Below are 16281 nucleotides of genomic sequence, written 5' to 3'. Positions count from 1 at the left end.
TGATCCCTGGGCCATGGACCGGTACTGGTCTGTGGCCTGTTGGGAACTGGGCTACACAGCAGGAGGTGAGCGAGCGAGCGGGTGGCGGGCAAACGAGCCAAGCTTTAACTGTATTTACAGCCGCTCCCCATTGCCCCCCATTAGCGCCTGAGCTCCGCCTGTCAGATCAGCAGAGGCATTCGATTCTCATAGGAGCGCAAACCCTACTATGAACTGCGTGCTCCTTATGAGAATCTAATGCCTGATGATCTGAGGTGGAGCTGAGGTGGTGATGCTAGCGCTGGGGAGCGGCTGCAAATACAGATTATCATTAGCAGAGAGGTTTGACTGCAGAGAGACCATAATAAATCAACTGCTTGCAGACTCATATCAAAACCCTATCAGTGAGTGGCAAGTGAAAACAAGCTCAGGGCTCCCACTGATTCTGCATTATGATGAGTTGTAGAATTATTTCATTATATATTACAATGTAATAATAAGAGAAATAAAGTGCACAATAAATGTAATGTGCTTGAATCATCCCGAAACCATCATCCCCCGACCCTGGTCCATGGAAAAATTGTCTTCCACGAAACCAGTCCCTGGTGTCAAAAAGGTTGGGGACTGCTGCTATATAAAACTCAAATATTTCATGACCTGAGCATTAAAATAAGCCCACAGGGCTTCCCTGGTGGCTCAGTAGTTGAGAGTCCGCCTGCCAATGCATGGAACACGGGTTCGTGCCCCAGTCTGGGAAGATCCCACATGCCGCGGAGTGGCTATGCCCATGAACCATGGCCGCTGAGCCTGTGCTCCGCAACGGGAGACGCCGCAACAGTGAGAGGCCCGCGTACCACAAAAAAAATAAATAAATAAAAATAAAATAAAATAAGTCCACAGGTATGTTTTCTATGAGGTAGTGCGCCACTAGTAATAAGCTTGGGAAAGAGAGACCTAGACAGTTAAACATTTCTTTTTGCTAGAGTTTCTCAGATTCTTTAATAAAGTGTTTCCCAAACAAATATCTAACCCAATCCCCACCCCCAATTCTCGTTTTATCAGTACATCTATCTATAGCATGTTCTACTAAGTGCAGCTTAGAAGAACAGTTTATAGACTTGGTGAAGGAGAAGGGGTGCTCATGGACTTCTACAAAATGTGATATACTCTAAACCCATTTTTGGAAATTAACTGATTAAATAGTCACCTGCAGTAACTGAGGATTTTCTCGACCTATCTGTTGTAGCAATGCTGGAAGCAGGGAAGGATTCTGTTGAATAATTTGTCTCATCTGTTGAAACTGAGGCTGATTCCGTAAAAATTCAAGAGGGTGCCCTAAAATACACATGAACATTTTTAAACAAAAATAGCAATTACATATACAAACATAATCTAGACAGCAAACACTGTCAAGAAAAAAAATGATTTGAATTCTCAGATGTATATAAAATGAAGTAAATAATGAAAACATCTTCAAACTGCACCAGCTCGCAAGTCTCATACTGCAGAAATTATTCCTATTAGCTAAGGTAGAGAGTACAGAACACTAAAAAAACAAAGTTTTCCTACAATTGCCCTGGGCACTCAATATTATCAAGTAACACGGAGAACTTGTGCCCTTCGTGCACTCTATCAAAATAAAAAGTATTAAAAGTTGTTCTTGATGCTCAAAAGTTCCTAAGAAAAATATATACCAGGATTAAGAAACGCAAAAAACTTACCTACTTTAATTGCATTCAAAAGAATTATGCTTTTGAGGTTACTAAGAGTAATGAGAATTTTTTAGATGTACACTGTCATCTAAATTATTCAAGACAATCATTCAAATTAAAAATGGCCACATCGGGCTCCCCTGGTGGCGCCGTGGTTGAAAGTCCACCTGCCGATGCAGGGGATGCGGGTTCGTGCCCTGGTCCCGGGAGATCCCGCATGCTGCGGAGTGGCTGGGCCCGGGGGCCATGGCCACCGGGCCTGCGCTTCCGGAACCTGTGCTCCGCAATGGGAGAGGCCACAGCAGTGAGAGGCCTGCGTACCGCCAAGGGAAAAAAAAAAAAAAAAAAAAAAGGCCACATCATATGGTTATTTATTCTTCTTTGTGTAACACCAGTTTTACAGAAGAAGAAAACAAGACTCAGAAACTAAGTTACCCAATAACTGCCACTGAATGGGACAGCACCCCAAATCTGAACCAAAGCTGTGGCCTCCTCTTCTATTTCCATGCTGAATCTCAGGAAATGAGAGCCTATCCTCCGGGAGACTGCACACAAAGTGCTTAGGGATTTCTGTCAACCAGAGATGACTGCCACAATTAGAGCTAGGAAATACATAAAAGAATGGTCTCTTCAAAAGTAACAGTTTGGGGGCTTCCCTGGTGGCGCAGTGATTGAGGGTCCGCCTGCCGATGCAGGGGACACGGGTTCGTGCCCCGGTCTGGGGGGATCCCGCGTGCCGCGGAGCGGCTGGGCCCGTGGGCCTGTGGGCCATGGCCGCTGGGCCTGCGCGTCCGGAGCCTGTGCTCCGCAACGCGAGAGGCCACAATAGCGGGAGGCCACAACAGGGAGAGGCCCGCGTACCGCCAAAAAAATAAAATAAAATAAAATAATAAAATAAAATAAAATAATAAAATAAAATAAAAGTAACAGTTTGAATTACTTTATCAATTTTACAAAGAAATAATGAAAGAGAGCATTAAATAATTCCTAGGACTACCACGGGCTCCAGGCTTTGCTTTCTAGTCAAACCTTTGCCAATGGAAGAGTGGGTGCTGTAAAGACACCTGAATTCAAGCTCTGCTTTCACCTCTAGATTCAAGATATTAAACCTCCCAGGTTTTATTTCCTTGGTTCTATAATAACCATTAAGATCCTACTGGCTCTGAAGACATTTACTGGGAGAGAAAGAGACAAGGTGAGCAAACCGTTCCAAACGGCTTCAGAATATAACACTAAATGCAAACTGGAAAGCATCTCTTCCTTAGAATAAGCTAAACAGAATATGCCCTTTACCAAAACTGTAGTAATGATGTTTAATATAAATGAGAATATCTTTTATAATTTCTTTTGGGCCCTTCTCTAACACTGAATAGAGAATTTAAGAGTTACTGAGATGCTCTGGGAATGAACCTCATCTCAAAAGTATTTTAGATTAAATTATTTTTTACTAAAGATTCAGGACCATTTCCTCCCCATTGAAAGATTCCACTTTACCTCCAGAACTTGTTGTCGTAGTCGTTGCTGTCGTAGTTGCTGCTGCTGCAGCCACTGAAGACTGAGGAGCCCCAGTACTCGCTGCTGGAGGGGGGTCAACCACAGCCTGACTTTCTCTATCTCCGGGAATTCCCTATAACACAATTTCCAAGCTTTAACATAGCTCATCATTCAAAGTTAGTTAAATATTACACAGAGTAAGAGACTTATGAATCTATTTAATATCCTTGTCTAATTTCTAAAAGCATCAAACAGATGTCTGCTTCAATTAAATGTAAAGGATAAAGACATATCTGAAATCTTCACATATTCAAATCAGATTAGAAATGGCCTCAATGTGGTATAGATAAACCCATACTGCTATAATATACAGTAGCATTGTCCAACAGAACTTTCCATGATGACGGAATAGCTCTATATCTATGCTGTCCAATAAAATACCCATTAGCCCCAAGTAGCTACTGAGAACTTGAAATGTGGCTAATGGTACTAAGACACTTAAAATTTTAACTTACTTTTAATTTTCTTACATTTAAATAGCTACTTGTACTTGATAGTACTCAACAGCTACCCTACTAGACAGTGTACATCTAGGATATGAAGTAAATAATTTTGCAATTAAAAAAATAAATCATGAAATGTTTATCCAGCAACACATGTTAACATCTAACACCAAAGTATTGGGCAAGACCCTAAACTTACATAGAAGTAATGGTGTCTAACATTATAAGGCTAATTATTTAAATTTTCAAAGTATCAACACAAATCTTATTAAAATTAGACATATCTGGCTTTTATGTTATATATCACTCTAATTGATTTTTGAACCTCACAGAAACTTTCACCAGCTCAGTGACAGAAAGGATTGTATTTTTAACCCTAGCCTTAAGATCATCCAAAGAGATTTTGATGCACACATGGCAGTTGTGAAGTGATCACTGGAAAAAGAGTCTAATGGAGACAGAGTAGGTGATGACAGCGGCCAAGTGAGGAGGATGTCCTCTACTGATCCATGGTTCTGAGAAAGCGTCATCCAGAAATGTATCACATACAAAAACTTAAAATTGATTATTCAAAAATTACAAAAAATAAAGGGAATTCCCTAGCGGTTCAGTGGTTAGGACTCCACACTTTCACTGCCAAAGGCATGGGTTCAATCCCTGGTCAGGGAACTAAGATCCCACAAGCTGCATGGCGCAGCCAAAAAAAAAAGTAAATAGGTATAAAAGAATCTTAAATAATTAAGTATTTAGGTAATGCTTTTTCTAAGTTTGTGGCATTTATCTTCTGAAGTTATTATAACTTAAAACTGCACTAAGATTTTTGGAACACCCCTATTTTGATAAACGATTTATAAGACTTCTCAGATATAACTTATTAAAGTCTTTATGAAATCTTCATAGATTTTGGAAGGAGAATAAAGGAGAAAATATTGTATTTGAATATGAGATGGTAATAGTAATTGCTTCCATTTCCCAGTAAATCAGAAGCCAAAATCATAAACATATGAAGAATGAACGGTAATAAACAGCAGGATAATGGCTGCCTATATTAGAAGTTTATTGTAGGCATTGCAAACAAATGTTTTTCACAATCCACCAATTCAAACCCTTAGATGAGGAGCTATCAAGTGCTAACAAACTATATAGACCGAGGATCCAAAAGCCTCCATCAAATTCTCAAACAAATTTGTTAAACTAAAAAGTTAATCACCATTGCTACAGATCTACCTCAAATTCTCACAGTATTTAGCCCTTTATTAGATCATTATTTCTCCTTTCCCATACACTCACCCTCACTTACACAGAAGTGTCAAAAACTAGTAACAGTTAAAGGTAGCCCCTTTTTTCCAGTCTATGAAACAAACAGTAAATATATAAAACTTTAAACTGTTTCATGAACTTATCTCTCATCTATTCATTTGTATTTGATGCTAAATAGCAGCAACTGTGAAGAGTGATCCATTTTTTTATACCTCAAAATTTCAAATCTATTAGATCAAAATATTTGATATCATTAAATTTATGCAGAATTCCAAATCAGGTATAAATTAGAGCCATTCTATGAAAGGAAAGGCAATATTTTAACATAATATGTATTTTTTGGGGGAGGGGAGGAATGAGCGGCAACCACAAACAGATCCACAGTAACTATCAATCCAGTATGATTCCTCAATTTCAAACAAAATGATAATTAAATGAACTGCCAGCATTTTAAAGACTCTCGAGGACAATGGGAAAAATAATTCAAATGATATGCTAAGAAAAGGTTTTGTGACTCTCATGCAAATAAGTAGGCAAATGACTGGTGGTAGAGAAGCACAGTTATCTGCTCATGACAGGGACTCTCCTGAAACTACGCTCTCAAAAGGAGTTTCTAACAGAAGTACAACTGGAAACAAAGGAATGGATTAAACTTGTAGATGGTATTCCCCAAAGAGTTAGGATCTGAGATGATATTTAAGGTAATTGAGACTTTTGATAATATTCCAACACACCAAAGAATTATAAATAATTTATAGAATAAAATGTTAAGACTAAAAAGTTAATCCAATGTTATTGCAAACTTCTACACTTTGCTTTTGACCCATGTCACATTTGTAAAACAGACATTCATTGTCATAAAATATCACGGGTTTCAGTCCATGCCCACAACAATCTATTTCTCAAAAACCTTCATTAGTAGAAAACAAAACCCAATAATTTATTCAAAATTCCCTCGACTGCTACTGACTATAAATAAGCTAACAATTCAAATGCCAACAGAACCAGTCATAATATCATACATTAAATTAAATGCATGATGCTGTCAGGTAATAGGGAATGGACAGGAAGACAGTGAATTAAAGAGTCTACAACCTAAAACTTTTCCTAAATCTGGGATCTGAGTTGTCCAGATAAACCAGATTATCCGAACTTTTAAGTGAAATCTCCCAGTTTTTAAAAGCTGGCAACTAATTAAGAAATTTACACATAGTACAAAATTTGGCTTGGGCTTCCAACTTGAAACTTTTGCTCTAAATAGCACATCCAGGATTATGCTTGGCAGGCAAAAAAGCTACTAAAATGTTGGATTCAATTAGATTTAAAATCTGCCCCACCCCTACCCCTCTAACACACAGCTGTCATCCTTTGAGGGTACTACTCCAAGTGGATAGCAAATTTTACAACCCATTTAGCCACGTTGTTTTCTAATTGAAAATCCTATCAAAATCTTTTAGAAGAGGTTACATTTTATTAACACAAAATGTTAACGTACTAAGAAAAATAAAAGCGTTATGTAAATTATCTAGCATACATCATTATTATCTTCTGAATTGTTACTATCCCATTAAAATCTCTGTTTCTTTGAGATTTTGTTCTTAAACAACTAGAACAAAGAAAGCAAAATGTTTCTCACCATTAAAAGATACTCCACTGCTCTGTCAGGGTTGTTGAAACTGGCTCTCAGGGCTGCAATTACTTGCTCTCGTTCGTAGCCCATTGACATGATCTCAGTTACCATATTCTCATAAGACTGACCTGTCACTAAAAAAAGGTGTGTGTGGGTGGAAGAAGGGGAAAGAAAAAGAAAATTTAATAAATAAACAATCTCCATGTAATGTGAGTGCATATACGTATACACTGTTTCAGGCACTACAGTGCCAGGAATACAAAGATGAGTAACAGTTATCAACTACAACATATATGTGGTAGGTAGAATAATCCACCCCCTCCCATCCCTGGAAACTATTAAGTAAGTCAGGTTTACAAGGCAAAAGGGAATTAAGGTTGCTAATCAGGTGACTTTAAGATAGGGAAATCATCCTGGATTACCTGGGTGGGTCCGATGTAATCTTAAGGCTCCTTAAAAGTAGGAGGGAAACAGATGAGAGGGTCGGAGAAATAGATGTAAGGAAGAGAGGGACAAAAGCAGGGCCAGAGATGCTATGCTGCCACCTTTGATGACAGAGGAAAGGGATATGAGCCAAGGTATGTGGTCAGCCTCTAGAAGTTGGAAAGGACACAGAACAAATTCTCCCCTAGAGTCTCCAGAAAGGAATGCAGCTCTGATTTTAGCCCAGTGAGCTCCATACCAGACTTCTAACCTACAGTACTATAATAAGATAATAAACCTGTTGTTTTATACCACTAAGTTGTGGTACAGAGCAGCAATGGAAAATACAGTATGTTTAATACACATAATAAAAATATCAAGTACAAGTGTAGCACAAACATAGAAAAGAATTAGCAAGTCAGGGCAGGCAAACTGGAAGAAGAGACAGATGAACTGATTTTTGAGAACAAGTAGCAGGGACACTTCACAAAATCAACTGTGCTGTAATAAGTTGTTTTCCTTGGACACCTTCCGTTATCAAAGCAGAGGGGAAAAGGAGGTTGGAAGCTAGAAAGTTAGAATGTCCCATACCGTATAAAACTGGTACAATTATCCCTGTAAGGCATTTCCCACAGGATCTCTCCAACTCTGACTCACTCTTCATGGAAATGTCAGACAACACTCTGATTTAAAGAAAGCCAACTCTCTCCCACTAAACTTAAAGCTACCACACTTCTTGTCCATCTCCCACCCTTTCCTGCCCACCTAATTATCTTGATCAGCAGTTAACTATGTCCTAGAATGTCATCCTAAAAACAAAAACACGCCTCCCTTGACTGCATCCCAATTCTCTTTCAGGAATTGGTCCATCCGTCTGCTCTCCTCCCTTCACAGCCATAGCTGTCTGTACACGCGGTGTCCACTTCTCACATTCTGCTCACTCCACAACCAATACCAGCATGTGACTTTGGATCTCAAAGATTCCCCCTCAAACATGCCTCACCATTTATCATCTGCCTTCTCCACTTCAATTAGCAGCACCTCTATCCATCCAAGTGCTTGAACCAAAAACCTTGGTGATTTCAATTCCCTTTCCCCTCCTTCTGCATCTAATCCACTAGCATACCTGGTAGGTCCTATCTCTAAAATATACCCCAAACCTATCAAGCTTCCTCTTTCTCCCTGCCTTAACTCAAGACCAGTCCACAACAATCTCTGGTCTAGATTATGCCCTGCTTCCTCTTCTGCCCCCAAGCCCACAATCCATTCTTCAGCCAGTTGCAAAAGTGAGCTTTTAAGAAAGAAAACCTAATCTCATTTTGGGCTCCCAACCTCAACAACCCTGCATGTGCCACACTCCAAACAATCCATTTCTTGCTTCACAAGTCACAGCTTCTGCCCCAGGACCTTCACACACACCAGGCTTCTTTGATGGTCTGTTCCTTTACATGCTCCAGTTCTCAATTTAAACGCTACAGTCTCAGAGAGGTACTGCCTGACTAGCCTAAATATAAGTGCCTTTTGTTCTTCTTTATGGAAGCCATTAATTTTTAAAATATCATTTATCATGATTTGCAATTTATTTTATGTTTCACTCTATTTTCTTTCCCCCATCACAGGTTCAACCTTGCTAGGGACCATGCCATTTTTGCTTTACTGTTTCCCTGATATACAGGTGACAAAATGAGTTGAATGATTTTTTTCTGCAGAATTTTTTCTTATTTCATATAGTGTATTACACTAAAACTCTGGTCTATCTACCCCCCCAACCCAGTTTCATTGAGAAATAATTGACATACATCACTGTATAAGTGAAAGACATAGGGCATGATGGCTTGACTTACGTATATTGTGAAATGATTACAACAGGTTCAGCTAACATCCATCTTCTCATATGGATACAAAAAAAAGAAAAAAATTTTTTCTCCTTGTGACGAGAACTCAGGATTTACTCTCAAAAACTTTCCTATATGCCATACAGCAATGCTAGCTACCTAGTCATCATGTTGTACACTACATCCCTAGTATTTATCTTATAACTGGAAGTTTGTACCTTTTGACCATCTTCTTCCAACTTCCTATCCCCCATCCTCTGCCTCTGGAAACCACTTTGAGTTTGATGATTTGTTTTGTTGAAGAGTCTACATATAAGTGAGATCCTATAGGAGCTGTCTTCCTGACTTATTTCACTTAGCATAATACCTTCAAGGTCCATCCATGTTGTTGCAAATGGCAGAAACTCCTCACTTTTTATGGTTGAGTAATACCCCATTATGTGTACACACACACACACACACACACACACACACACACACATATACAACCCCGCTTCTTCATCCATCGATGGACATTTAGGTTTGTTCCATGTCTTGGCTATTGTAAATAATGCTGTTATGAACATGGGGATGCAGGTATTTTTTCAAGTTAGTGCTTTCATTTCCTTTAGATAGATTCCCAGAACTGGAACTGCTAGATCATATGGTAGTTCCATTTTTAATTTTTGAGGAACCACCATGCTGTTTTCCATAGTAGCTGCACCAATTTACAATCCCACCAACGGTTTACAAGGGTTCCCTTTTTCCACATCCTCACCAGCATTTGCTATACCTCGTCTTTTTGATGATGGCCATTTTAACAGGCCCGAAGTGGTATCTCATTGTGGTTTTAATTTGCATTTTCCTAACAACTAGTGATGTTAAGCATCTTTTTATATACTTGTTGGTCTTTTGTATATCTTCTTTGCAGAAATGTTTATTCAAGTACTTTGCCCATTTTAAATTGGTTTGGTTTTTTTTTTTTGCTATTGAGTTGTATGAGTTCTTTATATATCATGGATATTAACCTCTTATTATATACATGGTTTGCAAATATTTTTTCCCATTCTATAAGTTGCCTTTCTACTTTGTTGATGGCAAAATTTTCAATAAAGTTATCTAGTAACTACGAAAGCATAGCTTAAAAAACTAAGTATCACTGAGCAAATTTAGCATTTGATACCTTGGTTTAGAGTAATGACTTTTCCCTACCTATTCCATAAAGTACTTAAGCTATTTTTATCTTTTAAAATACCCACTGATATAATTCTAGCACAAATCACTCAGGTGCCAATACACTTTCAGTAATCTAGTTCCCAGAAACAGAAAATATTATCAATAATAAACAAAATTAAGAGTTGTGGAATATCATAACTGTACTATTTTAACGTAGTGTTTCTCATTTAATTCTTATAGGAACTCTATAAGAAAGGTTTATTTTCCCTTCCTTTTAAAGATTATGAGGCTGAGGCTTAGAAAGATTAACAATTTGATCAACGGCTGTTAAGTCATGGTGCAGAGACACAAACACAAGCTGTCTAGACTCCAGAGCTCCCATGCCTCTCCTTGATGCTATGCGTCCTAAAATCACACTTCTTAGTCGACTAAGTTATTAAAACTCAAAAAGAAATGCCTACACTAAAGTTTGATACTCTTTAGATCCTGAAAGTATGAGGGAAATGACTCCTAGAAAAATTAGGGGCAATGAACAACATGAGACAGAGCTAATGATGAAGTGATGAAGATGTCATTAAGAATGAGTTTTGGGGGACTTCCCTGGTGGTTAAGAATCCGCCTTCCAACACAGAGGTATATGTGGGTTTGATCCCTGGGGATGTGGGTTTGATCCCTGGTTGGGGGATGTGGGTTCGATCCCTGGTCGGGGAACTAAGATCCCACAGGCCGCAGGGCAACTAAGCCCGCATGATGCAACTACTGATCTCACGCACCACAACTAGAGAGAAGCCCACGCGCTGCAACAAAGAGCCTGCACGCCGCAATGAAAGATTCTACATGCCGCAACTAAGACCCAACACAGCCAAAAATAAATAAATATTAAAAAAAAAAAAGTCTTGTACTTATCTTCTAGGTTAGGAGGTGCTGTGAAAGGAACAATGACCTCATTTAGATTTGCCTTTTAGAAACTCCACTGTGGCAGAGAATAGAACAGCTAAAAGAGGGTAACAGAAGAGCATCAGTAAGGTAAGGACATGAACCAAGGCAATTAAGTGGCAGTAGAAACAAATATTCCGGAGATTTTAGGAAGGAGGATCAATAGGACTCCTGGCCTCACTGGGCCAAGAGAGGCAGAGGGTCAAGGTTGATGCCAATACTTTGGTAGAGAGTGGAAGATGATGCAAGCAAGAAGGGAACAAAGGAGAAGAATCAGATGGGGGAATTAAAAATGAATAAATTTAGAACCTAAGGAGTTTGTGGAGGTTATAGGTTTTCCAGCTGGCAGCTTAAAGAATGAGTCTGGGAAGTCAGAGGGAGATATGTACTAGAGTTTTAATTTTGAGAACGCTTGTAGTACAGTTAACCCTTGGACAATATGGGTGTGAACTGCATAGATCCACTAATAATCAGATTAAGTCTATTCCTAGTACACTACTACATGATCCATAGTTGGTTGACTCTGCAGATGCAGAACCGTGGATACAGAGGCCTGACTGTAAAGTTATAGATGGATTTTTGACTACATGGGGTTGGCGCCCCTAACCCCTGTGTTGTTCAAGTGTCAACTGTATATGGGTGGTATTTGCCATTCCCATGTCTGAACTTTGAACTATGACCTAGAGCAGAACCAAAGAAAACTCATACATTTAAAAGCCAGGTGAGATAGAAAGAATTAACCAGAAAGCCTGAGAAGGAATAGTCAGAGGTACGGTTCAAGAAAAGAGTGGTGTCACAGAAGTCAAAGAAGAAATATTTAAAGAAGCAAGGTATCAACACAAAGACTGGATAAATTAAAGATGAAAGAGTAAAGGGGTCTCGAGACCATACAGTTGAGAACTGCTGTTCTAAGAGATGCAAGGTGTAAAAGGTAAGACACCACCACCAGAGACTAGAGCAGGAGCAGCTAGAGCTGTGGACTCCTGGGCTTCCGCCCAGCAGCATCAGTGCATTCCAGCTGAAGCAGCAACGGCAACAGCCACAGCCTCCGACAGCAGCAGGGGCACGTGCTAGCTGGTTTCAGCTCTGAGGGTACAGAGCCCTTTACTCATCTCTGGGTAATCTTGAGCTGTTTCAGCACCTCTGTAACAATCTCCTAAGATTAAGCCTTTTCCTGTTTGAAATAGAGTGATTTCTGTTTTCCTGATTGTTGGATACTAACTCATATGAAGCAGAGTAATCCCAGAGAACAGTCTCTCAAAGATAGGAATGTGGGTTTGGTACATCCAGGTGATCTTAAGTTGATTAAACAACTATTTTGCCCCTATGTGCTATGGGAAATCAGCCAGCCATTTTCCATGGCAATGAGGGCACCATGGAGTTCAAGTTCAATTAGGTCAGAGGGCCAATCCCATATCTTGTGAGATACTACTGCTGTTGGAACCTTGCTGCTGTAGCAGCTAAACAAGGAATCCAGAAGCCCATACTCTACTGAAGCTGCCATTCCCACCTGTTCCCAGCCTTCTACCTCCCTACCATTTCATGTAGTACAGAAGAGTACCAAAGGGAAGGAATGGGGTTGCCACCCAACAGACCAATAATGAGTACTTATAGCAGGCACTGTACCAGGTATAGTTACAGTGGGAAAATGGGCAAAAAACCCCAAATTGATTTTGACAGATTAGATGTGAAGGGAAGGATGGAAAGACATTATTCAACAGGTAAAACTGAAAGTCGGGATAAAAAGGCACTTTCACTGCAAGTACAATACAAGCAACAAGATGCAGATGGGGACCTATAAGGCTACAAGGTGGAATGAAGGCTGGAGGTGAATAAAGATGAAATGTGAGACAGATTTAGTAACATCTTATACTCATTTCAAAGATACTTTGTAATAAACCTGTACACAGATCAAACTTTGTTAAAACCTCATTTAAAACCCACATTTGGAAAATGGAAAACTATCTGCTTTAAGGCAAGAAGTATGCTTAACTCTAACAATACAATTTAAAGGATTCAATATATAATACATTAACTTACAAAAGTCTTCAGTAACATCAACTGAATTATCTAAATCATTTAGCCACTTGATTGTAAGCAACCATGAAAATGAACATTTTCGTGATCTAGAAAAATGAAACTTAAACCTCCTCCCTGTCTCTTACAAGGTAATTTACAATGTAGATACTTACCAAGTGCACTTGTTGCATCTTCAAAAAGGTTTGACCGAGAAGAATCACCTGATGTACTGTAAAATGTTTTTAGAAAATCATGTATCAGAAAGTATGTAAAATCTACCTTAAAGTTTAGTAGCTATCCAATTTGTAGAGATTCTTTGATTTTAATTGAATGTAGAAGTCTGGCTACAGTGTTCAAAAATGCTTCCAGATTAAACCCCAAAGCTTTATCCATAACATTTACGGCATGGGAAGAATTTTCAATTTTAATACTCATTCTGTTCTGCAAATCCATCATTTAAAATGTCCAAAGATATAAAAGAACATCCTTACAGAGAGCTTACCATTTAAGGAATACAAAAAAGATAACATACAACTAATTCCCTGAAAGAATTTACAAGAAAAATTAAATAATCTATAAGTCAAGTCACAGTAAAAGAAATATCAAAAGTTGTATATGATAAACAGCACATGCAGAAACTGCATTAGGCTGGAAAGGCCTGGGAAGTCTTTACATAGTAGAATTTCATTAGGTCTTATAGTTAAGTTCTGAACACAGAAACTGCAAGAAAGCCTTCAGGTCAAGGAATGCAGCATAAACAAAAAGATGCAGAGGGAGGATAGACCCAAGCTGTAACCAAGTTTTAAGCCAGTTTAGAAGGACTAAGTTTTGTTAGGCAATTGCAGAAGATGAGTCTAGAAAACAAAGAAGACACAAACACAATAATGAAAGACCATAAAGAGAAGGCCAAAGAAAAATAAATTGAGGTTTACAAAAGTGGTAAAGACAGCAGTTAGCAGTTTGGAGTAAAACATACACACAACACAATACACACATATACCTCTGTCCCAATTTTAGAAACAAAACACAGTAGACTTCAGTTCTGAGAAAACCCTACAGCATAGTAAGAGTAACGGAAATACCTAAGTTTGAATTCATAAATTACTTTGTAAGCCTCAGTCAGTTCTTCACCAATACAATGAGGTCAACAATGGTACCCATGTATCCCTAAGTGCTGTGGGTAGGGTTACTGCTGGTAAAGTGCTCAGCAAAGTGCTTGGTATCATAACACTCAACATGATTGTTATGATTAAGACAATACTTTGGTATAATTTTTAACATATCTTCATCAACTAGATAGTAAAATTAACATGTAGAAGGCAAAATATCAAAAAGAACTATATACTACAGCTCTATACTATATATATAGGAAAACAAATTCTCCTGCCTTAGACCTGACCTGTGTCTTGTTGTTGTGTGTTTGAACAATTATTGCATGTCAGCAGAACTACAACTGCCTAAATTTTCCCCAGGGGTGCATAGTATTCCATTTAATTGACCAAATCAAACTATAAAGACATTTTTTGTTTGGTTTCCAACCTTTAAATTCTTTCTGTAGTCAAATGTATTAATCATTCCTTTTATGACTTTTTTGGGTTAAGATTATTTTCCCATGCTCTCCTCTAGTTTATGGTTTCACTTTTACATTAAATCTCTATCCATCTAAAATTTATTTTTATGAGTGTAAGATGTGATCCATCTTTTTTTTACCTCCAGAAGGCTAGACATTTATCCTAATAGCATTTTCCCCACAGTGGTCTGCAATTACATTTTTATCTTATATTAAGTCCCTGTATGTATTTTGGTCTGTTTCTAGACTACTATTTCACCAAGCAGTCTTTCTAGTTAAGAGCCATACTAAATTGTAATCATTACCATGCATAATACATTTTACTATCTGGTAGAATTAGACCCCTTTGTTACTGTTCTTTTATAGAACAATTTGTGCTATTTTTGCACATTGTTTTAAAATTTCTTTTTAAACATTACAGATAAGACTGAGATACCGTTTAACCACCATTCAATCTTGATTCTGCCTCAACACTCCTCCCCTCCCCATCCGCAGAGGAAACCACTTTATCAGTTAGTGTGTTGTCCCTCTGCTACTGTTTTTCTACACATTAATATGCCACCCACAGAAAATATGCAATGTTGTTATGTGGCTTTTGTTTGGTTTGTGGTTATTGCCTATACTGTTCTGCAATCTGCTATTTTCACTTGATAACAAAGCCTTGAAACCACATTTATTTAATATGCATATACACTGCATACTTTAACTGGCCTGTAGTATTGGATATCAGAGCTCCTCCAACGTTAGGAAGCCCAAGAATTCACCAGGAGAGCTTGTTAAAATACAGATTTCTAGGACCCACGTCCAGAAATTCTTATTTAGAGGTCTAGGGTGGAGCCTAACAATTAATTTCAAACAAACTCCCAGTGATGCCGATGTTGTCTATTCACTACCACACTTGAATAGCACAGTTCTCTAATACAAATAACATGTCGAGTCATGCCCTTACTAATGGATATTTAGGTTGGTTCCAATTTGTCCTCAATTACAAGCAATGCAGTCCTTCTGCACAAGTGCAGTTTCTCTAATGTAGATATCAACAAGTGGAATTTGCACTGCAATATGTGGTTTTTAAAAGAACAAAACTGACCTAAAAAAACAAATCCCTAATAATGAAATGTCAGGCCAGGGTGATAAACAAACTTTCTGACACTCCTCAAAATTCATACCAGCGTATCTCCTGATAATTATCTCACTGAGTTCTGTGCTTTATAAGACACTAAATGTTTTATAGCACAAATGAAGAAACTAAGGCACATTTAAGCAGCTGGTTTTCTGAGCTTTCCTCCCTTCCCTTTCTGTGCTATCCTTCTCTGAGGTGTATAGTTTGGGGAAATAAAGAGTATAGGGTTGGGCTTCCCTGGTGGCACAGTGGATAAGAATCCGCCTGCCAATGCAGGGGACATGGGTTTGAGCCCTGGCCTGGGAAGATCCCACATGCCACTGGGCGACTAAGCCCGTGCGCCACAACTACTGAGTCTGCACTCTAGAGCCCGTGAGCCACAACTGCTGAGCCCACGTGCCACAACTACTGAAGCCCACACGCCTAGAGCCTGTGCTCCGCAACAACAGAAGCCACCGCAATGAGAAGCTCACACGCTGCAACGAAGAGTAGTCCCCGCTCACCGCAACTAGAGAAAGCCACACACAGCAACAAAGAACCAAAAGCAGCCAAAAATAAATAAATAGATAAATAAATTTATATTTTTAAAAAAAAGAGTAAAAGGTTGTACAAAGCCCAAGTAAGTAGGCAACTCTGGAGTCT

At 38.8% G+C, this 16281-nt stretch overlaps 1 protein-coding gene across 3 annotated transcripts in view; it reads right to left on the bottom strand.

The window, feature by feature from the left end:
• The window catches only part of RAD23B (RAD23 homolog B, nucleotide excision repair protein), a 44467-nt gene that overhangs the window by 6804 nt on the left and 21382 nt on the right, over positions 1-16281 (bottom strand). For all 3 annotated transcript variants that reach the window (XM_033431252.2, XM_049710980.1, XM_049710981.1), the window contains 4 exons: positions 13120-13175; positions 6585-6712; positions 3186-3318; positions 1187-1314 (listed from right to left, as the gene is read on the bottom strand). In XM_033431252.2, coding sequence (XP_033287143.1) covers positions 1187-1314; positions 3186-3318; positions 6585-6712; positions 13120-13175 — 445 coding nt within the window. The remainder of the gene's footprint in view (positions 1-1186; positions 1315-3185; positions 3319-6584; positions 6713-13119; positions 13176-16281) is intronic.

Source organism: Orcinus orca, chromosome 6 (assembly GCF_937001465.1).
Source record: "Orcinus orca chromosome 6, mOrcOrc1.1, whole genome shotgun sequence".
Classification (NCBI taxonomy): domain Eukaryota; kingdom Metazoa; phylum Chordata; class Mammalia; order Artiodactyla; family Delphinidae; genus Orcinus; species Orcinus orca.
The sequence above is the reverse complement of the archived record's forward strand: the minus strand, read 5'-3'. Positions and strand labels throughout refer to the sequence as shown.